The sequence below is a fragment of the Hevea brasiliensis genome, chromosome 13 (genome assembly GCF_030052815.1).
Source record: "Hevea brasiliensis isolate MT/VB/25A 57/8 chromosome 13, ASM3005281v1, whole genome shotgun sequence".
NCBI lineage: Eukaryota > Viridiplantae > Streptophyta > Magnoliopsida > Malpighiales > Euphorbiaceae > Hevea > Hevea brasiliensis.
In genome coordinates, this window is record NC_079505.1 from 81510522 (window position 1) to 81536427 (window position 25906).

A 25906-nucleotide genomic window follows, 5' to 3' on the forward strand; every position below is an offset into this window, starting at 1 on the left:
TGGGTTAAGAAAATCGCTTTTTGATCTCATCTTTGTTGTATGTAATTAAAATTAAAGAGTATCTGGACATGCATAACTTACACTTGATAACAAGGTGAATAAGACATAGGAGATCTCATCTGGCTCCTAAACCTGTGGATGCCACGTTTAAAGTAAGAAAGAAGTGTAAAGCAAATGATTGACCATATATGGCCCATAAAATAGGAATCTGCTAGACTATCGACATTTGTCCCCAATGACCATAATATAAGCCTTGAAAGAAACAGCATCCAACCCCACCAAATTCGCTCTCTCTCTTCAATATTGAATCTTCCCCTTTTAATCAGTCTCTTCACATCCAGCAAATCCGCTCATATCAGACCTATTCAGCATCTAAAATGTTTACCCATTTCTGTTTCAAAATCATCAACCTTCTCTTTCTCTCATTGCCATTTTTTTCCCATCTCTTTCCTTGCTATATCATTATCACCACCACCATTTTCTTCTTCTTGGTTTGTCCTTGCAGAATTGAACACACATTGTTTTCCAAGATTTTGATGCTGCTGGAAATATGACCCTTAAGGGTGGCACCAGCCAAGCCTGTGCTGCTTGCAAATATCGAAGGAGAAAGTGCTCCTCTAAGTGTCCTTTAGCACCTTACTTCCTTCCTGACCAACCAAAGTTGTTTCAAAATGCTCATAAATTATTTGGTGTAAGCAACATTCTTAAAATACTAAAAAATCTTGAACCTCGTCAAAAGGAAGAAGCAATGCGTTCTATTATCTATCAATCAAATATTCGTGACAAGTTTCCAGTTCATGGCTGCTGGGGCATCATCTGTCAGCTTCATTACCAAATTAGGCAAGCTGAAGAAGAGCTCCATGCTGTTCATTCACAACTTGACATGTACAAGCAATATCAACAGCATCAGATTTCTTCTTTAACTGATGATGCCCCTTCACAGTTAGAATTAGGGATGGCTACTCCTAGTAATGCCCTTTCAATCTTTGGTCACCCTACCACTCCTCAGCCTTATAATGCTGTAACTACTTCGCCTGTTACACAGCAGCACTCCTACTCTAATAGCAACAACGCTGGTTATAGTTGTGGTTACTTAGATTCCAAGGATCATCTAGGCAATTCTTGGTGGGTTCAACATACCTATGCTACTACCAATAATAATAATAATAATAATACCAATCCTATGGCAATTCAGTCTCAGTTGGTTGCCTCACAACCCTTAGCTATTCAACAAGAAGTTGTTCAAGATTACGATGAAATTCATCCATTTTTTGATACTATAGATGACAGGCAATCCTACATTGATTCCAAAGAGGCTTATGAGTCAAGGTAATTATTCATTAATTTGTTCTTTAAACTATCATGACATAGATATTTGATTATTTGACAAGAAAATTATGGCTATTTTTGTCCTCGATAGTTACATCTGTGTAAACTTTGGATTTTGTTATTAACATGAAGTTACAAGGAAGAAACAATGATTAAATAATGCTATAACTTATATTTATAGTTTAACTTCTGTTGGTTTCAATCTTGATGGTTTAAATATTTCAGCTCGGAAGAATCATTGAAGGACACCATACAATCCATTGAGCAAGTTGCTGAGAATGAATTGAAGAGTGCTGCTGCATGCTTCAGTCTTACCAGTGTCAATTGATCAGCGAGCTGGACAAACTAAACCACTGTCATTTCCATTCTTCTTCTTCTTCTTTTTTTTTCCCCTTATCCTCAATTCAACATCATAGAGTACATTCTATAATTTTGAACTTCTATTTTTCTTTTCTTCTTTTTCATTTTAACGCTTAACCATTCTGTAAAACCCTGAATTTCTAGAATCAGTTACTCACTTTTCTTGTTTTCAATAACTGTAATTGTTCTAGGACACCTGGAGGTTGATCAATTTTGTGAAACGATATATATTATGGAGGTGAAAAACCAAATTAGTTCAGGCCACGGGCAAATCTGGTTCGGTTTTATGACTTGAATTGGACTGGACCATAAGAGCCAATTTCCTACAATTCCTATTCCTGTTAGGGAGGAATCGGGATTAACTATCTCCCAAGATGGTTTTAACCCATGAACCAATGATCAATTTTGAACACCATTAACTGATTTTGGTCTCAAATTTGACCAGATTTTGATTCCAATTCGAAAAGGATTTTTATTTTGATACGATTCTTTTTAAGAACTTTTTTTCCTTCCCTAGGTTCGAACAGAGACCGTTTGGTCGAACCAGCAGTTATAATCCAGTCCAATTCAAGGAGGGGAGGGACCAAGACTGACTATCCCCCAAGACAGTTCTAATATGATTCCAACTCGTAAACCATTAATCAATTTTAATCTCGAATTTGACCAGACCGACTCCAAGCCTAACTCAAATCGTGACCCAGTCTAAACCAACTTACTCTTCAAAGTCCATTTATCTAAGATTTTCTTTTTCCCTTGTTCATGATATATATATATATTATTTGGCTCTATTGAAACTCAATTTTTTTATTTGGCTCTATTGAAACTCAATTTTTTTATTTAGCTCTATTGAAACCGCATTAACCAATTGATTTGCAAGCTAAGAGTGATTTCTTTGTATATATTCAACAGGTTTGCCTTCTATGTTAGAACATATTTCTCGATTAATTCAAAATAATTATACTACAAAAATTAATTTAAATATGTACAATTAAAAATTTTAAAATAGCATAATTACAGCACAACATAATGTAAATAAAAATATGAGCAAACACTTTAAGAATAATATTTCTAAATATATTAAGTTGATATAAAAGAGTAAGCTATTAAGATTCTCAAGATGATATTTACCCTCAATTCATACGTCTAATTTTAAGTAATACAAAATAATAAAACAATTAAACATAAATCTTTTAATAACAATTGCAATAAGTAACAATGAGTTAAAATATAAATATAAAAATAAAAACACCTTGATAAAATCATAATCAAAACTCACTTTTTTTTAACGAATATTTAGTATGGAATGGTTTCAAATGTCTATCAGCATATGGTGACAAATGTAGGAGTGCCTGATGCCAAACTGCAATGCAATGCATGATACAAGTCCCTGAATTGAATAACTGAGTCAAAAAGGTCATCTATGATATGAAATTTCACTCAACAACTCTCTGGTTTCTTATTTAAAATTCAAATTGGAATTAGAAAAGCATTCGCATTCTGTCGATAATGAGAATCATTTAATAGATAATATTTTGGAATTAAAATATGCAACCTGTTCTTATGATATTGAGGTCTATGGCTTGGGCTTTAAGGTTTAATTTTTGGATATGTTCATCTATGCATTAACAATTTGGACTAATAGTTATGCAGGGCTTGGACAACAAGGTAAAACATTTTTTTAACTAATTTTAATTTCCAATGGTTTTAATTTATCTAAGATATCTTGAGAAGACTTTTAGCAGTTATAGAGATTATATTAAAATGAATGAGGAAGTCTTTTACTCTATTTAGGACTTATTAATGTTTTCCTACTTTATTTAGGATTTAATTTTCCTATTTAGTTTATATCTTCTTATTGTATTTTAATTTATCTAAAATTCCTATTTAGTAGTTTTACATTCCTATTAAGTTTAGGAGATTAATATCTATAAATACCCTTATTTACATGTAATTTGAGAGACAGATTATTATTAATAAAAATTAAGCAGAGGTTTCTCTCTTTATTTTCACTCTTGTTCATGAAGTGTGTTTCTATTTTAGGACTTATTAATGTTTTCCTAGTTTATTTAGGATTTAGTTTTCCTATTTAGTTTATATCTTCTCATTATATTTTAGTTTATCTAAAATTCCTATTTAGTAATTTTACATTCTTATTAAGTTTAGGAGATTAATATCTACAAATACCCTTATTTACATGTAATTTGAGAAACAGATTATTATTAATAAAAATTCAGCAGAGATTTCTCTTTTTATTTTCACTCTTGTGCATAAAGTGTGTTTCTATTTGAGCTTCATGCTACGTCAAATAGTAATAGAATTCAATGAGATTGGAGAGGTGCGACAGACATGGCTTGGAAAGAAAAAATAAAAGATTAAAAGCCAAATTTTAACAAGAGATGGGTCAGTATGAAGCATTGATTGACCATAGATGGCTCCAAAAAATAGGACTCTGCTACACTATCAACATTTGTCCGTAATGGTCATAATATAATCCTTAAAAGAAACAGCAAAACTCCACCAAATTCGCTCTCTCTTCGATATTCAATCTTCTCTCTTACTCAGTCTCTTCACATTTAGTAAATCTGCTCATATAAGACCTCATCAGCATAAAAAATGTCACAATTTCTGTTTCAACACCAACAAGCATATCAATCTTCTCTCCCTCTGTCTCTGCTATATATTTAGCCATTTTTATTATCTTGTCCTCGATCCTTGTAGAAACTGTAGCACACACTGTTTTCCAAAATTTTGATGCTAGAAATATGAACCTTGAGGGTGGCACCATACCAGCCTGTGCTTCTTGCAAATATCAAAGGAGAAAGTGCTCCTCAGAATGTCTTTTGGCAACTTACTTCCCTCATGGCCAACCTCAGTTGTTTCAGAATGCCCATAAATTATTTGGCTTAAGAAAGATTACCAAGTTACTTGAAAATCTTGAAGCCTCTCAACATGCAGAAGCAATGCGTTCTATTATTTACCAAGCCAGTATTCGAGATGGATTTCTGTTCATGGCTGTCAGGGCATCATCTTTCAGCTCCATTACCAGATTAGACAGGCTCAAGAAAGCTCCATGCTGTTCACGCACAACTCATTACACATAGGCAATGATTCCTAGTAATTCTCTTCCGCTTTTCAGTCACACCCCCCTCCACTTACAATGCTGTAACAGCTTTCCCTGTTTCATGGCAACATTCCAACTCGAATAGCAGCAACGCCAGTTATAGCTCTAAGTAAGTATTATTTAGGGAATTCTTTATGGGTTCAGCAACTCTATGCTACAACTAATAATAACGATAATGCCAATTCCATGGCAATTCAGTCTCAGTTGGTTGCCTCACAGTCACTAGCTATCCAACAAGACGCAGAATCTAAAGATGCCTATGAGGCAAGATACAATCTATTACTTTGCTTCTGCTTAATCATTCATTAATATGTTCTCTAAAAACTGAAGTTGTAGAATCTCATTTGGCCCTTTTTTCAATAGCTACACATCTGTCTAAGCTTTAGATATGGTATTAGCATGGAGTTGAAGGCAGAAACAATTATAAAATGCTTTAAATTATATTTATTGCTCAACTTCTTATTGGTTTCCAACTTGATGATGTAAATTTATATTTCAGCTCAGAAGAATCACTGAAGGAAACAATACAATCCATTATGTTGCTGATAATGAACTGAAGAGTGTCAAGTGATGAATGAACTGCACAGAAATGATAATGTCCATGTTTTTCCTTCGATAAAATTCATCAGTGAGCTGGAGAAAAGTACTGTGATTTCAATACTTCTATTTTTTCCCCCTTCCCTTCAAACCACATTATAGAGTACCTTCTACAATTTTGATCTTCTATTTTCCTTCCTTTTTTTCCAGTAAAGTTAAATCCCTCTTGTAGAGAATCTAAATTTCTTTAATTGATTTGAGAATTAATTTTTCAGTTTATGATCAAGAAACGAGTATCTGAATTTCAAATTAATACATCGTGGATAAGAAACAAGACCTTGAGTACAAGGAACTACAACCGAATTATTCAGAAGAATTGGATTCAAGTGATCTCTTTCGATGCTAGTGATAAAACAGTGATTATACAAGCTCATATTTCTAGATGTAGTAACTGAAGAAAAGTTAACGACTCACATTGAGCAAGCATCATAGAAGCCTCGTGTTGTACGAGCCACAGTACTGGCATTTGTGATAGCGCCAATGGAAAGGAGCTGCACCTTTCTTCTCACAGTCATTACATAATATGACCTGCAATCGCATTCATAGTTAATAGAAGTAAACATAAAAATTAATAAGATCATGCAAGAAAAATAAGGAAAAGAGCATCAAGAACCTGAGTTCTGCCAGAATATTCATCTGGCATTTTCTCTTCCGCCAACAATGTATCCAACATCTTAAAATACACCTGAAAGGCATTCTTATGTAACTTAAAAGTTTTCAACAATAGCAAAGAAATCAAATCATAATAGCTGGTGAATAAAACTTAAAACAGCCAAAGAAAAGGCTTTAAACGCTTGGCAATTCATATGACTTAAAGAAATGGCAGGTGAAAAGTTGAGATAAATCCAAGTCACTGCAAGAAAATAAATGTTCCTTAGTGCTCTAACTGGCCTCTGACTTATATCCACACAGAACTGAATATCTTGGTGAAAATGAACAAAATTTCTGAAATTGAAGTTGATAAAGAATTGAGATGTAATAGAGGCTTCTAAAATTTCCGCCTAATTGTCAGCTGACAGAAATTAAACATCAATGGAAATGGTTATGAGCTTCGATCCTTCTAGCTCACAATCATAGGATATAGAAATTCCATGCATCAACCGAATATGAAAATAACTATGTTAGAATCAGATTGGTTTATCAAATTATCTTCTAAACTTAACAGCTTTTGATGAGCGTGTTAAGATATGTGCCATAAATAACTAGGATATGTGTATCTGTAGTAATTGTGTGAATATATTTAAGTGCTAGAATCATGACTATAATTACGTATTTAATTAGGATTGTATTTCCTATTTAGTTATCCTGTACAGATTATAAATTGACACCATTGACTTGAGGGAATAATCAAGCTCTTCAATCATTCTCAATATTCTTCTTCTGTTCTATTTTCTCACATGGTATCAGAGCCCCCGGTGGGCCTGATTTGAAATATGAAACGAAGTCCTCATAGGGAGGAACTTTCCCTCTTTTTCCGATCACTTTCTGGGAGTCCGCGGCTGTCATAGCCTAGCTTAGTGGATTACGTAGCCCAGTATCGGCCTCTCGACTGACCGCCGGCAAAAAACTCTGGTACAAGCGCCATCACGAACCGTCAGCCCGCCGTCACACGCACCAGTGCGTGAGCCCTCTCTAACGACCGTCTCTCGTCGGCGCTTCTTCCCATCAACTCACCGGCCTTAGGCGACCTCAACAACGCTGGTCCCATCACCTATTTCTCACCTTTTTGTCACTACCTCTTCATGCAGTAGGCTTTTCTGACATATTTCTGAGCAATATTTCAGTGTGCTTCTCTTGCCAACATGTCTGAGATTAAGGAGTCCTCCAATACAGCCTCCAACACAGGTTCTGAGATTTTCAAATCCATATTTTCTTCCATTGGTAATTCACTAGCTATTACTACTGTTAAATTAGTAGAAAGTCAAAATTATATGTCTTGGGCTGCATCAGTGGAATTATGGTTTATGGGGCAGGGTTATGATGACCACTTGGTTAAAAATGCCATAGATATAGCTTTAACAAATAGAGCTAATTGGACTAAGATTGATGCTCAATTATGTAGTCTCTTGTGGCATTCTCTAGACCCAAAATTACTTAATATTTTTCAGTCTTGTAAAACCTGTTGCAAAGTCTGGACTAAGACGAAAAACTTATATAGAAATGATGTGCAACATATTTATAAGGTAGTATCAGATATGGTTCATCTGCAGCAAAATCAACAAGATATGTCTAGTTATTTGGGACAGGTAGAATCACTGAAAAATGAATTTAATTCTATCATTGCCATGTACTGATAATATTTCTGAGCAACAGCGGGACAGGTTCTTCATGGTTTTGGCATTGATTGGACTAAGACCTGACCTTGATTCTGTTAGAGACCAGATATTAACTAGTCCGGTTGTTCCCACTCTAGAGGATGTGTCTGCCAGGCTTCTACGCATTTCACTCAATAAGAATAATTTCTCCGGAATTGAATCTTCAGTTTTAGATGCACAAAGTGGAAACCAACCAATATAGGGTACTTATAAGAGAGGCAAGGGTAAAAGGCTCCATTGCACTTATTGTGATAAGAGTAATCACACTCGAGACACTTGTTGGGCCCTTCATGGTCAACCACCACGCCCCATTCAGTCAAATAATATGGGCCGATCAACTGCTCATATGGCTCAATCCGGTGAAAATGGTATTCTCCCATTATCTTATGGAAAGGATCAAGTGTCAGATTCTATTATATTAACTGGAGCTGATTACAAGGAGTATTTGCAATATCAAACAACCAAACAACAATCTTCTAGTAGTGCTCATTCTGGTAATTTCTTTGCTTGTCTAACAAGGTCTTCGCTCACTGGTCCATGGATCTTAGACTCTGGTGCTTCTTATCATATATCTGGTAACAAAAGTCTTTTCTCATCTCTAGTTTCTCCTCCGGTTTTGTCTAAAGTTACTTTAGCTAATGGTTCACAAACTTTAGTTAAGGGCATAAGAGAAGTAAAAATCTTTTCATCTATTTCTTTAACCACAATTTTGTTCACTCCAGAATGCTCATATAATTTAATCTCTATTAGTAAATTGACTAAAAATCTCAATTGTTCTGTCATCTTTATAGGATAAATTTCAATAACTATCCCTGAACTTATATGGTTATAACACTACACTCTTTAAACTTTAAAACGTAACATAAAACGCTCTAAACTTTTAAATTTTGTACAGTAAAATCCTTTTAACTTTCAATTACTGATTTTTAATTGAAAACTGATGTGAACAGCCCCAACATGGCTCTTAGTCAATATTTCTCTCTCCTCTCTTATTCAAATTGTAAATTATTCTCTCTGCACCTGAAAAATCATTCTGTTTACAGTGAGAAAAAGAATTCAATTTACACATAACTTGAGAGAGAAAAGAGAAATATTGATTAAGCTCCACGCTCGAACTCTTCAGGTCAGCGTCTAACTGAAAAACCGACAATTAGAGGTTAGAAGGATTTTACTGTGCAAAATTTTTACTGTGCAAAATTTGAAAGTTGAAGGGGTTTTATGTTGCATTTTTAAGTTGAAGGACTATAATGTTATACTAGATAAGTTTAGGGACGGTTGTCAAAATTTATCCCACCTTTATAACTGACTCTGTTGTTGTGTAGGAACAGAGTACGGGGAAAATGATTGGAGTAGGATATGAGTCATAAGGGTTGTACCATCTTTCTACTTCAAATTCTCCAGTTGCTCTTACCTCTACCACTTCCGTTGATCTTCTTCACAATCGTCTGGGTCATCTGAGTCTTGCCAAATTGCAAAAATTAGTTCCGAGTCTTTCTAGTTTATCTTCTTTTGAATGCGAGTCCTGTCAACTTCGGAAACAAAATCGTGTTTTCTTTCCTAAGCGAGTCAATAATAGGGCTAAGTCCATGTTTGAAATTGTCCATTCAGACATTTGGGATCCAAGTCGTATTAGTACAACTTTGGGATTTTATTATTTTGTTACTTTTGTTGATGATTATTCTCGTCGCACTTGGTTATTTTTAATGAAAACTTGTTCTGAATTATTCTCTATATTTCAAAAATTCTCTACTAAAATACGTAATCAATTTGGTATTTCTATTAAAATACTTTGTAGTGACAATACAAAAGAATATTTGTCTATTCCCTTTACTCATTTCTTATCTTCTCAATGTATTACTCGCCAAACTTCATGTGCTTATACCCCCTCAACAAAATAGGGTTGCCGAACGAAAGAATCGTCATCTAGTTGAGACTGCCCGCACTTTAATCATTCACCATAATGTTCCTCTTCGTTTTTGGGAAGATGCTATTCTTACTGCTTGTTACTTAATTAATCGAATGTCTTCTTCTGTTTTGCAGAATCAGAGTCCTCATTCCATTTTGTTTCTCTACCAAGATGCCCATCAGTTGTCCCCACGTGTATTTGATTGTATTTGTTTTGTTCATGATCACACTCTTGGCAAAGACAAACTTCAGCCCAAATCAATAAAATTTGTCTTTTTGGGATATTCTAGACTTCAAAAAGGTTACAAATGCTACAATCCACTTACAAATAAATACTTTGTATCAGCTGATACAACCTTCTTTGAAACATCTCCTTATTTTTTCTCCAACACCACATCCAAGGTTTTTATTCCCACAGCCTTACCAGTTCCTACGCTTCCTCCACCACCAATCAGTCCACCACCTCTACACGTCTACTCACGTCATTCTCATCCTCCCACTAACACCATTGATACTCCTTTGCTTGATACAAGCACAACATTGGCTCCTGGTGACTCTCGCCCTCCTTCATCTTCACCTTTTCCGGTCTAGCCTTCAACAGACGATGCTACTCCTCCCATTGCCATCCGAAAAGGTATTCGTTCGTCTTGAAATCCTCATCCTATTTATAATTTTATGAGTTATCATCGTTTGTCTCCTTTCTACTGTGCCTTTGTCACCACTTTGTCTAATGTATCTGTACCTAAGACTATTAGAGAAGCTTTAGAACATCTAGGATAGTATAATGCAACGGTTGAAGAGATGACTGCTCTCCATAACAATGGCACTTGGGATTTGATGCCAATACCGAAAGGCAAATCTACTGTTAGCTGTCGATGGGTTTATGCAGTCAAGGTGGGGCCTGATGGCCAAATTGATAGACTTAAAGCTCGCCTTGTTGTAAAGGACTATACTCAGATCTTTGACCTCGATTACAATGATACCTTCTCTCCCATGGCTAAGATTGCCTTGGTTCGCCTTCTTATTTCCTTAGCTGCCATCCATCATTGGCCACTTCATCAACTGGATATCAAAAATGCCTTTTTACATGGCAAGCTAGCTGAGGAAGTTTATATGGAGCAACCACCAGAGTTTGTTGCTCAGGAGGAGTCTGGTTTGGTGTGTCGCCTATGGTATTCTTTATATGGCTTGAAACAATCTTTGAGAGCATGGTTTGGACGGTTCAGTACTGTAGTCCAACAATTTAGAATGTCTCGGAGTGAAGCTGACCATTCAGTATTTTTCCACCATAATGGCCATGATAAGTGCATTTATCTCGTTGTTTATGTTAATGACATTGTTATTACAGGAAATGGTCATGTTGAGATCTCAAAACTCAAACAACACTTGTCCAGTCATTTTCAGATTAAGGATCTTGGGAAGCTGAAGTATTTCTTGGGGATTGAAGTGGCACACTCCAAGATAGGTATCGCTATTTCTCAAAGGAAATATGCTTTGCATATACTGCTAGAGACGAGCATGTTAGACTATAAATACGCAGATACTCCTTTGGATCCAAATGTCAAACTTGTTCCTGAACAGGGAGAGCCATTGGAGGATCCTAGTAGATACCGGAGATTGGTTGAAAAACTCAATTATCTTACAATCACACGCCCAGACGTCTCATTTGCTATAAGTGTGATTAGTCAATTCCTTCAAGCACCATGTAGTAGTCATTGGGATGCAGTTATTCGGATACTCAGATATATTAAAGGAGCTCCCAAGACAAGGCCTATTATATGAAGACAGGGGTCATTCACAGATTATTGGTTACTCAGATGCAGGTTGGGCAGGTTCTCCTTCAAATAGACGATCTACTTCAGAATATTGCATTATGATTGGAGGTAATTTGATTTCTTGGAAAAGTAAGAAGCAAGATGTGGTTGCTAGGTCAAGTGCAGAAGCAGAATATCGAGCTATAGCTTTAGCAACTTGTGAACTTATATGGTTGAAACAACTTCTCCAAGAGTTGAAGTATGGGGAACTTAAACAAATGCAGCTAATCTGTGACAATCAAGCTGCACTTTACATTACCTCTAATCCAGTGTTTCATGAGAGAACGAAAATATAGAGGTGGATTGTCATTTCATCAGACAAAAGATTGAATCTGGGTATATTGCCACTAGCTTTGTTAGCTCAAATGACCAATTAGAAGATATCCTGACAAAATCTCTCACAGGCTCTCGGATTGAATATATTTGCAATAAGCTTGGAGCATATGATTTGTACGCTCCAGCTTGAGGGGGAGTGTTAAGATATGTACCATAAATAGCTAGGATACGTGTATCTGTAGTGACTATGTAAATATATTTAGGTGCTAGAATTGTGACTATAATTACGTATTTAATTAGGATTGTATTTCCTATTTAGTTGTCCTGTATAGATTATAAATTGATACCATTGACTTGAGAGAATAATAAAGCTCTTCAATCCTTCTCAATATTCTTCTTCTGTTCTATTTTCTCACAAAGCACAGCATCAAATTAACGTAGAACCACAAAGTAGGCTAAAGGGGAAATAAAACTCTCAAATTTTCGATTAACTTCCAATTGTCCATATCAATAATAATCTCTACAAAAATACCTAAATTACATAGGTATTTATAGGATTAGTAATCCCAAAATAGGAAAACATTAAACCAATACTAACTAGAAATATGCTAAACCCAATAGAACTCTTCAAATATTCCTAAATAATAATAGAATTCCTAAACTTCCTAATAGAAATTGCACTAGAAATCTGAAATAAAGATCTTAATTTTAAAATTAAAAACTACATCAAAATAATTCCTAAATCTGAATTTCCTTGGCTGAATGACATGGACCTTGTTTTATCATGACATTGACAGAGAAAGGATGACCAACAAATGATTGGTTATAGAAAATTTCGATTACTCGTAACTGGTCCAGACATACTTCAGAGTTCAGAACTTTAAACCCAGCAAAACTTATAGTGAAGAATCATGAACTTTTAAGATTCAGCAGATCAATTCCTTCCACTTCATATTTAACATTACCTTAATCAGTCAGGACAGAAATGAGAATTCCATCAATAGAGAGAAGGGGGAGAGAGAGAGAGAGAGAGGATAGAAGTTAAACACGTGGAAAAACTAATTTTAGATTCAGGGATTGCAGGATGAAAGTAAACTTTGATCATAACAAAATATAATTACTGAACTGCTCAGAGGAAACAAGAAGGAAAATGCATGATAACAGACCTGCATGTCTCCGAGTGACTTGCTACAGATTGGACATGTATATTGAGTACATGTGTAATCCTGGCAGCAGAAGCATCACAAGCAACATTAAAACTGTCTAAACATATGAGACATATGAAGAAAAAAAAATGGACAGTAATCGAAGTTGAATACCTGAAAACATGTTGAGTGCATCAAGTGACCACAAGGAAGTGCTTTTACTGGAGTGCTGGATGTGAAAATGTAATCATGGCAAATTGGACAGTTTTCTTCCAAACATTTCTCCCTGCATATGTGTGCTAAAAGAGACTGTGACATGCAGGCATTGCAATTCATGCAATGGAAGTAGTCAATGCCCAATCCCTTCCCTACTCGGCAGAGGTTACAGAAAGGGCAGTGGTAGATTTCCCTGTTATAGATGTTTTACGTCAAAATCCTAAACCAATCTAGACTTAACAAGTCCACTATTAAATATAGAGGAGTTGAAGTGTTGTTAAAATTTATCAAAAGAAGAAATGAATAAAAATAAAAGAGAAACTCTTGGGGCCTTGGAGGACATACAACCATCTTGGTGGTTGGTGGATAAGCTATAGATTGGCTAAGTAAGAAGATGAAATGTCTACTTACTGTCCAATCTCAATGCTCAACAAACTTTGATCAGCTATGCATTTTGTGGATGTGAAGTCTTTGTTATAATCTATTATGAATTACGGCAACATGCAATTAATCATAATCGTTTGAAAAATCTAAAATTATGACAATCAATGTAATATCATTGAGATGGGCTGTGAATTGCAGCTGCTCAACCATGGTCACATCACAAAGTGAGATTTTGAAAATTTTAAATAGGGCAATAAGTAGCAAATTAATTGCATATTGCTGTAATTAAGTGATGATATTTTTCATAACCTGATTTTTATGATAGTTTTTGACATGAAAAACATTGAACAAGAATGACACAAAATGCTCAAACATCAAATAAATTTGAAATTTTAGTAACGAAATTATAAAATGTCTCCCCTTTATTTAATTTTAAGTTACTTTAGCTTATAAATTATTTTATTTTATCTTTAGCACCAGAAACCTGTCCAAAAGAAGAGAAAAAAGAAACTGCTAACAAACTGTGGGAACTCCTAAAAGCGAATCATTAGTGGGAAGAGGCTCCAAGGGTTTATCCAACCACAAGTCTCCATATGATCGATGTGGTATATAGCAGTTAGCACATACTTTATGGAAACAGTTAAGAAAAGTAGGTCAGTCCGGATTACCTTTCATCATCGAACAATTTGCAGATCTTGCAATAATATCTTGCCATTGGTAAATTGTCACAAGAGACAGTCGAGCATGTCTGTCCAATTGGCTGAATAGCCAAGCATTTCATGCACATCATCTTTGTAATAGTTCTCCTGCAAAGTGATTGATAGAAGCAACGGGAGAAAAAAAAAAATCGGAAGAGAGAGCAAAAACTTTGAAAAAGCATGGGTAGAAACTCGTTCCTACCTATCTGTTGAATGGTCAGCCACCTCATCATGGCAACGTATGCATGTATAGAGCTTATTGCAACAGGAAGTGACAAGTTTACAGTTCCTTTTGTAGTGTTTGCAACCCATGGTTACTTTGAGAGCATCACGGTAAGACGGATGCTGCCCTGGAAATTCTTCTCCATTACTTGAAATGATTGCTTGTGGGTGAGATATACGTTGTTGAACAATCCAACGACTGAAAAGCATGGATTCCACTTTTCAGTTCTATTAGTGCATATCAAACATATTAGCATTGCTAAAGAAAAGAGCATGATTATATGGTTTCTTCATGTGTGAGTGTATGCAATGGTCAGAATCAAATTTTATATGGTTAATTAAGGAGAAATGCTAATATCAACCTCATGAGCAGGTTCTGGATTATATATGATTTCTTTTCAGGATCTAAGGAAGAGTCACGAGACACCCTTCTTATTGCAGCCTCCAGATCATCTTGACTTGTGGTCAAAAGGTGCTCATGATGTCCAGACTTTGGATTTGATTGAAAAGGTTGACCTGGTTTATCTACCTTAATTGTCACACCAGCAACCTCATTGCATGTCTTGTTTTCAATTTCACTAACAAGTTTTTCGGATTTTGAACCTTCATTATTTTGGTTTCCCTTAGAAACCTTTGCATTATCATCCAAATTGCATTTTCCCAGCATGTCAATATTAGCACCAAAACAATCTAACTTGATGCCCTTGTCACAAAGGATGTCACCTTGTTCTTCAAGAGCATCGGTAGATAGATATCTTGAGATTATCTCCAGTGGATCAGCAGTCCACAAAGTGTTTGACTCCGGTGCCACATGGGCAGTATCATGCCCTTCCCACCATTCTCCTAACCATTCATCAAACATTGTGTTCTTTGTCACCCTGCGCAATAAGGACATGAAGACAAGCTGTTCCTCTGGTGTTAAGGAGCCAATCAGCCAGGGTATTATATCTTGCAATGTTTCTGCTTTTGCTTTCCCTAGCATGAGTCCTATGATCTTTTCTTGCTCCTGGATAGAAAAGCATTCTCTAAATGAGGGCCAAAGTTCAATTTCTTCATGATGAATATGGTCTGAAAGTAATTTATGCATTGATTTGCACATATGATGAAGTTTCATACATAGCTGATTGTATTTCACCATTCTTCGGTCCTGCAGGCAGGAATCAGCACTAGAAACCGAAATATGCAATTTAGACATCTTGTCTAAAATGAGGGAAATCTCATGGAAATGTTTAACTTCAAGCTTGTGGTCAATAGTGTAGGAGTAGCTTATGTTTTGGACTTTTCCCTTTGCTTCCAGAGCAGGAAAGGCAATTTCATCCTCTGTACCACTATGAAATTGATAACGGAGCCACAAAAGATGGAAGTGCTGACTGAACTCCTTAAGAAACATGATGTTTTCAACCAATTGAGCTGAACCAGAAACCAGGTATTCAAAGTCTTTCTTGAGAGCCTTGTGGAAGAAAAAGATGAGGTCCATTGGTTTTGGTTCCTCTGTAATGGAAATTGCAGAACTCTCTCCACCAGGTAATTTAGGAAAAGAGCGCAACAATCTTTTTGTTCCAGGAAAAAATACATGCAGATTTATTTCACTTGCATAGGGCATCTCATATGCTTCAGCTTTGTGGGATTCCGAAGAAGAGTATGAAACAAGGGTCTTGCCCTTGTTAGCAGTGACCGGTTCTGTTATACTAGGTTTAGATTCTCCACAAGGTTGTTTGTTTGAGTAAAAGGAGGAACATCCAATAGTTTCCTTGATTTGCTCAGGCAGAAATGAGCATGTACTCTTGGATATTTTCTGCAAGTTCTTTCCAAAATTTCCAGAAGGTTTACCTGAATAACCAATGTGGAACCACTCAAGTAAGACGGATACAAAAGATTTATCGGCAAAATTATCTCCCAGCTGGTTTATGCCATGAAGAAAGGACCTGGATTCACTCTCGGACAAATGTGCTGCGTACCAAGGAATCACACACTTTAGCAGTCCTAGTGGCATCAGACAAAGGCTTGTGTACAAAAGCTCCCGTTGTGTATCATCACTGCAGTTCTTGCTAATAAGGGGAAATACCTGGGAAAAACTGAAACTTGTCAAATGAAAATGTTGTGAACATTTTGTAATAGTTGGTTGCTCGCCGATACTAAGTAGCACTGTGAAGAGATTTGTCAGAAAAATAAAAAATCAATAAACAACAATATAGTACCTCTATTTCTTGAAAGTAAAATTGTTTGCCAATATCCATCACAAAGGACTCTAGTTCCTGGCAAAGCTTCTCTACAAACTGGGACAAACCTAAACCATTTTTAGTATCATACTGTAGCAACTGATGTAAACTTCCTATATGACTTTCAATGGAGAACTGGTCACTGGAGCTTATAGACAAGTGATTGTCGGAAACTTTATTCAACACAGGGTAAAAGAATTTCTTCAATGCATTGCTGTTTACCACAAAAAATTCAATTAGAAATGCAAAAATTGATGAAAAGGAAAAGATTCATAACACAATGGATAAAATGTCATGGGAAACAAAATCAGCAACACATTATACTTGGAAGTTTATTATTGCAGTTTTGTCAATTACATAAGCTTCAGCAGTCAGACCAATTACCTGTAGAAAATTATGACATCAACAAGAAATTTCAGCTGGGCTAATAGTGAATCTATATTTAGGAGTCTTCTTGTGTTTCTTCTTTGATATGCCTCTTCCAGTATTTCTTTCAAATCTTTCTGGATGGCACAATGCCATAGATGGAGATATTCAACCATATTGTTTCCAATAGAAGTTGGGACACAACCCATCTTCCTTAATTGCCTAGGTTCTCTCAATGGATTCTCAGAACAGTGCAATTTCAGTATACTTTCCATACATCCATCAAGAGCTTCTTTTCTAATTTTGGTGAAAGCCCCAAACGAGGATCGATCATTCCTACAAAGCCAAGAAATTACCACCTGCAGCAACACTGTAATGTGATCACCAATTAGAAAGGTTACTAAATTAGAATTTAGCTCAGGATATACCTCCTGCAATGATTTTTCCTGGGGTACAATTTCTCTAATACAATGTGTCACATCCACTTGTTTTTCTGGACTGAGAAAGGAGATCATCCATGGCAACAATTCCTTCAGCAGGATTACAGGAATGCTGCAAAAGAACTCCCACACAAGTGAAGCCTGTTCTTTTGAAGAGAAATGCTCCAGAAGCAATGGAAAAACCTGCACCCCATGCATGTATGCACCTCCTCATAATTGCATATTTAGCACAAAAAAATAATTTAAAAAAAAAGATGTTGGAATCATTAATAATGAGACTGTAGTGCTTGAAATATTGTTAAAGGATATATGATTTTTGTACCCATTTCCTACAACTCATTTTAGATCTTGGTAAATGCCCTCTTATCAACATATGCACGGCAAAATGACAAACTATCAATACACTTAATGATTACTAATTGCAAATGTGGTCAAATATTCCATTTTAATGATAATAATAGTAACCAAATATTCATTATAAAAAATGGGAGGCCTGGTTGGGTTGGCAAAGAATGATTCTTGAAGGCTATCGATGATTTGTAGCTTCTAGCATACAATGAGCCTTCGCAGGCAGTGTCCATTAAGATTACTTGATTCTGATGCAATGTCAAAACTTACAGCCATTTTTTCTTTTCTTGTCTTTTCTTTTTTTAAATTTGCTTGCAAGAAGTCAGTATCCTGCAGTAGTTCCAGTTTAATGATATCCACATGCAGAGAGAAGAATAGAATTAAATAATGAAATTATATAGGACAAAAAGGCCACTTTTGAAATTTTCATGAGGGACTAAGTCTAAAACAATAAATTCATCTTTAACGTATAAAGCCATTAGACCAGTGGTCCATTGGTTGAGTGCATGTTTTATAGTACAAGATGTCAACCGTTTAAACACTTTAACACCTCTTCCCCTTTAAAAAGTTTCCACAATGCCAAAAAAAAGCCTTCAATATATAAAGGAGGCCAGTCCTATGGAGTAATGGATTAAATCTCAACAACAATGTGAAAGTTTTCCCAACATAATCCGTAAAGTACCAGCAAGAGGAAAACCAATTGTTTGTAACACAATGAGAAACAAAATTCTTAGAAATTTTTATAAAATATTTATGAGCTACCATTAATAGTGGACTATTCTGGTGAATAGATGAAATCAAAGCTCCATTTGTTCATGGGAAATAATTTTCTTATTTTCAAGCATTTAAGCCCTTTGGTGCACTCATGAAAATATGTCAACGGAAAATATTTTCCTAGTCAAAGGAAAAATTAAGTAATTTTTAAGGAAAATAGTTTTCTCTTTTCAAAAGAGAAAGTCATTTTATATTTTCTAGACTTTGATAATTTTATTAAAATGTGATAACACTAAATACATGAAGCAACACACACCATTAGTTTAACATTACAACCAAATAATGAAAAATAATTTTATGAAAAATATTTTTTCCAAAAACATTTTCCTTGGAAAATATTTACCATATACAAGTTATTTTCCATATACAAGTTATTTTCTGTGAAACAAACAAAGCCCAAATTTGAGTTTCTATGACTATGATCCAATGTGTTACACGCTTATAAACATCTATGGGGAGACAGTATGATGTGACAGTAAAAATGTAAGCCTAATCCAATTAGGACTTCTTATGAATAGTTCCATTGGATTCTTTATAAATAGGCTAGGTTCTCTCTCCATCCTAGCACTACTTTTTAAGCTAGTCCCATTGAAAGTATCTAGTCTTCTAATTTCATAATATAATTTGTTCTTGAGTTTGTGATTGCAGTAACGTAATACCATAGATCAAGACACAAACACTGCATCAAGACACAAACACCATTTCAAACATCAAAGCAGAAGCATGATTACTTCAGCTTAAATTAATTTTTGGTGTTCTAAATTCATGCACTAGATATGCTAATTTTGCTAACATGTGATTAGAGCTTGATTTATACATGGCTTTAGAGTTTAGAATCTAATATTACTTTAATATATAATCTAATTGCGGTATCTTTCCATAACAAAATTATTGAGATATTGGAGTTCAACCTTTTTTTCACATGTTCTGTAAAGTACCACCAAGAGGAAAATCACTAGTTTGTAACATATTGAGAAACAAAATTTCACAAGAAACCTCAATGTCTAACCAGAATTTATAAGCAGAATTGAGAGACGAAATAATGTAATTCAACAACTATTGTCAACAGAAAGTAAAGACTATCTACCTGCTCTTCTTCTTTCAGCATATGCTGACAAATGTAGGAGTGCATGGTGCCAATGCATGATATAAGTTCTTGAAAAGTCTCAGAACTGTCCTTATTTACATCCACCAATGTATCCAAGCAATGGTAAACAGAGTCGAAGAGGTCATCTATACAGTTATGTTCAAGAGCATATTTATGTACAATATTTTTTGTGTGGGCATCTAATGCTAGAAAGATAACCTGCCACAAGAAAATGATATATTAGTGTATTATAAAGTCATCACAAGCACCAAAAACTTAATAAAAATCTCATTTTGCTAATACCATTTATCATGAAGACAGCAAGCTTATCTCGATCTTTTGAAAGTGTAAGTTTTTATTTTCTGGTATAACTGTCAGTTAGTATCGCAAGTAATAAATTTAATGCACTAAACATTAAGAAACCAATTTCAAAATTAAGTCGAAAGTTAATATTTCTTACTAATGCATATCAATTTGCACAATTAGAGTAAGATTTTATCATTACATAATTGTCATTGCTCAAAACGATATGAAATATCAAATATTTGTTAATTTTCTGTATGGCTGCTGAATAGGTAATAAATTATGACTTAATTAAATTAAGCATAAATATCAATTTGGCTTAGCCAAAATTGAATTTCTTTCGCTAATTCATTATTTTTCTCTAGTTAATTAAGAAGGAAAACAGAAGTTGTTTTTCTTTCTTTCTTCATTTTCACGGGAAAAAAAAGGGATTGTGCACTAAAAAAAAGGGAATAAAAAGCTTTGCTAACCTCATCCTCCACAGCAGAATGATATTTATGAGCAAGTCTGAAGAAATCAAATCTCCGACGGAGATCAAGTATAACATCGCGTTTACTAGACACACTCTCCGAAGCAATAACAGCCAAGCGGTGGAGGTCGGAGAGCTCGTGGCGCAGTGCCTTGTGGAAAAAGACAAGAAAGAGTATAGGAGCATCGGAAAGGGGGACATCGAATAAAGGTTCCAACTCCCCCTCCACCACCGGCAAAAACGGTTGCATTGTGGCTTGATCGTCCTTGTCCGGCGGGCATTTTGGAGCGTCGTCTCCGCCACCCATATAAATAAGAAGAAGACACCATGAACGGCGAGAGAGGGTGAAGAATTGGCAGTGGGGGAAAGGGATGGATATAAAAAGATGTATGGATTTTGAATGACGAGTGTGTATTTTGGGCGTGTCTCGGAGAAGGTATAAATTTTAAAAGAAAGGATTGTATATTTGCTGCCACCGAGGGTGACACAGACGTTATACCAAACGTCCAATGGCGGGATGCGTTTGTTTTTAGGGGTTGACAATTTATTCCCAAGTGCGCCTAATATCGAAATGGCGGGACTCCATTTTTATCCGGTGTACCCAATTTTATTGGGCCGGATTACAGCTGTTAATTCCATGAGCCCGTAGATTCTCATCTCGGTAGGCCGCCGCTGCGCGGAATCAAATTCTTTTTTGTCTACTTAATGAAATAATTTATTTAAAAAATAATTTATTTATTCATTTTCCATGTTCCATTACCAACAGAAAGTGCAAACTGAGGTTCTTCTAGTTCTACTAAAGGACTGGTAAGTGCGAGTAACGCGCAAGAAAAGAGTGTGGATTTAGATTTGTTTAGCAAATAATATAGTTTTTTTCCGGGGCCTCAACCGGATTATAAGGGCGATTATCTTAATGAGCGCGGTGAATCACGCCTTCCGTACCTTGCATCATGACGCAACGGTCGTGAGGTTTAAGTCAATTGTATAAAGTATAAACCATAAAATATACACACAAACTTTTTTATGCAAGGTCTTCTTGTGGCGACACGTGCACGTGTTCAACTAGGGTCTGGCGCGTGTTCTGCCACTGGCTCCACGTGCCCTGCTATGGCCTCAATCCCTAAAAATTTCTTGTGAACCTGACCGGTGACGACCTTCGTCTATATTATTATATCAAGAAACTAAAAATAGAAAAATTAAAAAAAGGTTTATTCAAAATCAGTTGTTGATTTGTTTTGGATGGTACATGGTTTGCTTCAAGAAATAGAAGAATTTTATGCTCAGGAAGTTAATCGGGTTAGGCTCATGAAAGTGGATTCATCAATCCCTTGTCAAATTAAATAATTTTAGTAATTAAATAAATTAAATTTTTATACTGTTTAAAAATTTAAAATTTTTTTATTCTAATTACCCTCGACCAAACGAGGTGAAACTATAAATATAGCTGTATATTTGTTTTTTCTGTTTTTTTTTTATAAAATAAACTATGAAAATCATTTCATTGTAACATTTTAAAGAGGGAGGTGCGGGAGAGAAATTTTTGTTGCAATAATAGATGGATTTTTTTTTGTGCATTTACGTTTCAATATTTTAATAAAATTTATAATTATTTAATCATATGAGGGATTTGTATTTGATAAAAATAATATAGATTTTCATGTTTATGAATTGTTAAAACAGTAGCATGAAATTAGTATGAATTGTCACCTGGTCGTATGATCAGAATAATAAAGTAAATGACAAAATATAAAATGGGTTGTCTCTCGGAGAACAAATTTTCACAACCTCGCCAATACTGAAATCATTTCACTTAGAAGATCTTATCGATTTCAAAAGCTCACATGGAACTTGGAAGACTTGATATCATTTCACTTGGAAGACAAATTTGGCAATAGAGAAAATTTGTTGTGTCACGACTAACCTATGGGCGGACTAAAGCCCGAGGCGTAGTATTCATTTACCCAATTCTAAGGCCGGGCCCAATATCAAGAAAACAAACGGACAGAGTCCGGCCATAAAATGGACTTACCAACGGGGAGTTTTCGACTCACCCGACCTGTAAACACAATATATAGTCAATTGGTGAGCTCAGCTCACCCTCCACATACTCATCAACATAATAATAAATGGGAGCTCAGCTCCCTCATCCAATCCATCAAAACAGACTTAAAATATTAAGTTTACAGGTCCAACATGATAATAATATTACAGACCAAATTCAAATAATTACTGCTAACACATGCGGAAATTCTAGGAGTAATTAAAATTACACAAATATTAATAAACAACCTGCGAAGTAGAAAAGCAGGTTAACCCAGAATAAAATATCCTCCTGTGGCCTGTAAAAATTTTTGAACAGGAGTGAGCGTTTGACTCATAGAGTAAAATATCAATTTTAACCATAATCTCTATAACTATCTAAAACTAATGCACCCTGTAGAGTGAAATGCAACATCCACAACATTTTCACATCATAACATCAAAAAGGTAATTTGGAGCACTCACGCACCCCGTAACATCAATCATAACATATGGGAGCTGATCCCCTATACAGCTCTCTTAAATCCAACTGGTGCCGAAGAACTGGACTTTAATAAACCAAATCGAGGGTCCCAAGAACTCAAGCCATGACTACCCTCGAAGGATCGGGTTCCAGTGAAGAACTCAAGCCGTGACTACCCGCCCTATCCATAGTCCACACCACATCACACGCACGCCAACGCACGCGCTCCAAATTACCAACAACATCATGGCACTTAAACATTTATCAATGCATCATAAATCGTGCCTAGAGTTTAACTACATAAATATATGTATATAAGTGATGCATGGGCATGCTAAACATATAATAATATCAAATTACAATTAAAATTAATATTTTACTCACAGACTTGTGGTGGTCACCGAGGCGGGCGGAGGAATAGACAATTATATTACAATTATTTAATACAATCGACTCAATACAAACAAAGAAAAGATCAATTACGTCCTAAGTCGAAAATCGAGTCTCCCTATACCTAGGACCTACCCAACTTGCAAAAGGGTTCAAAACACACTTCTATACTCACAATCCATATATCCACAGTTCAATCATATCACACATCAAATCGTCATCCATCAAAATACGCAAAATTTCAATTTAGTCCTTATTAATGATCATTTTTGCAAAAACTGCCCAAACAAGATCTAAAAATTATAAAAATTTGCACAGCTGTCCTTAGCAATATTAATAAGCTATAGCAAAAAGAATCGTAATTTTCTAAGCTACCACGAATAATTTATGGATTTTTAATCCTATTTAAGCACTAGAAAATTATGAAAAAGTAAGGTTCGGGTTTACCTTTGCCGATTCCGACTTGAACGCCGTCGACAATGGGGCTAGCCAAAACCTCGGTCCAATTCGAGACTTTTCGAAATTGGTCAATCGCCGAATTTCCGAGAATCGAGGATAACTACACGAAGCCCATAACACGGGTGTTATTATATAAAATTTTCAGAATTTTCTAAGCTCATTAAATGCTCGAAAAAAGCTCGTGGGACCCAGAAAAACAATGTCGGAAAAATTAAATTTATGTCGTGCTCGTCGAATGGAGCGTCTGGTAGCCTCGGTTTCTCGTGGGATTCACGGTTTCGAAAATCTAGCACAAAAGTCGAAATGGGCTAAAATCTTCCCGAGCAAAAATCGGACAAACCGCTCGATGGATTTGGCGTTCTTGGTGTCTATGGAAAGCTAGTAGATGATTTTCAACACAAGACCGATCCAATCGGTGGCGGATCGGCGGATTTGGGTGGTGGTGGTGGCTGGGGGTGGGGAGGAGAGAGAAACGAGAGAGAAAAGGGAGAGGGCCATCACGCGCGGGAGGGAGGAGAAAAAGAGAAGAAGACCGGTCCGATCCGGTCTGGTTCGATTCTGCCGGTTCGATTCGAAATACAAAATTTTGAATTTTTACTCTGCCTCGAGACCGAAAACGAGGTCCAAAAATTCCGAAAAAATTTCATAAAACTCAGAAAAATACGTAGACTCCAAATATATTTTTAGTTTTACCACGTGGTTTTTAAATTAATTTTTAAAAATCATCAAAGTTTATATTTTCAGAAAATCGAACCCGATTTTTAAAATCTGAAAAATCTCAAAAAAAAATCCTAAAATTTAAATAAAATTAAAATACCAAAAATGCTCATAAATTTTAAAATTTTGGGGTGTTACATGTTGCAAGGTTGAAATCATTTCACAACCTCACTGATATTTTCCTTCAAAAACAAAACAAATATTCGATCTTATTTTATTTTGATAAAAGAAAATAATAAAAATAATTTAATAATCTTGTATTATTTGTATATAAGATATAAAAAAATAATGTAAGCAAAGTACAATTATTATGTAAAAATTTATGTTTTGTTCAAATTCTTAAGAAGTGAAAAAAAAAAAAGTTAATAGAGAGTAAGTGTTCATTCCTCCCTCATATAATGAAAAGTCATTTTTTTTCCTTCACTTCTCAAAAAATAAATTATTTACTATAAATTAAATAATTTATTTTTTAAGAAGTATAATTTATAAAAGATAGCTTATTTGAATAGAACAAAATTAAAGTGAAGAATGTAGTGTCTATTTGACATCGAATTTAAAAAATTTAAATTATTTTTTTAAATAAAAGTATTATTTTATATATTAAAAAAAATAATTAAAATAAAATATTTTTATTATTTTAATATTTTTATAATTAAAATTATTAAATTTAATTTAAAATTATTTTTTAATATTTTTTAATTAATATATTTAATAAAATAATTTTTTTTAATAGTAATTACAATACCAATACCAAACAAACCTTTAAACGGAGGACAAGCACGAGTCCAAAGGGCTTAATGTTTCTTTTGGGGTTATGATGTTGTTGGGCTTACTGTGAGATCTTAGGTGTAGAGAAAGGTTGGTTGGTTTTTGTTGGGGTGGGCCAGTGTGGATGGTAAAGGCTCAAGGGAAGGATGGATACATTGTGGATGGATGTGAGCTTGGACTTGAGGTGGGAGCACTATCAAGGCCTGCCTGAAGATGGAGCCACTTCTCATTGATGAGGCAAATATGGTCCAGACAGGTATTGGTTGAAGTGTGAACGTCGTCTATTTTTTGAAAGTTTGCTCTAACAAATTTTACTCCTTAATGAAAATTTATAATGTACGCTGAGTTTTAAAAATTGTATTATATATATAAATAAATTATTTAATTATAATTAAGACTCAATACACGAATAGCCTTGGCTAGGGGTTCAACAGTGATAAAAAAGACCATACAAAACAACTATAATCTTGGAAGTTCATATAAAGGACTAAGCAGAATTTTGCCACGTGGAAAATAAATGCAAAAAATTAATCGTAAATTAAGAGCAAGACAACTCATTGTGAGCTTTAATGGCTTCCATTAAAAGAATAAATGAACATATGCATGGCGTTGTCGTGTATTAAAACTTAAAAGCTAAGGAAATAAATATTATCTTTCTAAAAAAAAAAATATTGTAAAAAA

The 25906-nt window shown here is 35.0% G+C and overlaps 1 protein-coding gene and 2 pseudogenes across 4 annotated transcripts; 2 read left to right on the forward strand and 1 right to left on the reverse strand.

The window, feature by feature from the left end:
* Positions 1–4: 4 nt before the first annotated feature.
* On the reverse strand, positions 5–20962 carry LOC110654341 (zinc finger protein BRUTUS-like At1g18910). Of its 4 annotated transcripts, XR_002494709.2 has the most exons (14): positions 20390–20962; positions 19617–19835; positions 17396–17590; positions 16986–17326; positions 16581–16815; positions 14745–16447; positions 14363–14581; positions 14131–14268; positions 13037–13271; positions 12884–12943; positions 6021–6092; positions 5822–5935; positions 2966–3076; positions 5–647 (listed from the first exon to the last, which is right to left on the reverse strand). XR_002494709.2 is itself a non-coding variant. In XM_021810292.2 (13 exons), the coding sequence occupies exons 1-12, from the start codon at positions 20693–20695 to the stop codon at positions 5834–5836; spliced, it is 3825 nt and encodes a 1274-aa protein (XP_021665984.2). In that variant the 5' UTR covers positions 20696–20961; the 3' UTR covers positions 5–647; positions 5822–5833. The 4 variants fall into 4 exon arrangements, 3 of the variants coding, with proteins under 3 accessions (XP_021665984.2, XP_021665985.2, XP_021665983.2); XM_021810292.2 differs by lacking the exon at positions 2966–3076 and having other exon boundaries at positions 20390–20961; XM_021810293.2 differs by lacking the exons at positions 5–647; positions 2966–3076 and adding an exon at positions 4039–4864.
* On the forward strand, positions 378–1692 carry LOC110654342 (LOB domain-containing protein 27-like; annotated as a pseudogene).
* LOC110654344 (LOB domain-containing protein 3-like) lies at positions 4388–5381 on the forward strand (annotated as a pseudogene).
* Positions 20963–25906: the final 4944 nt, after the last annotated feature.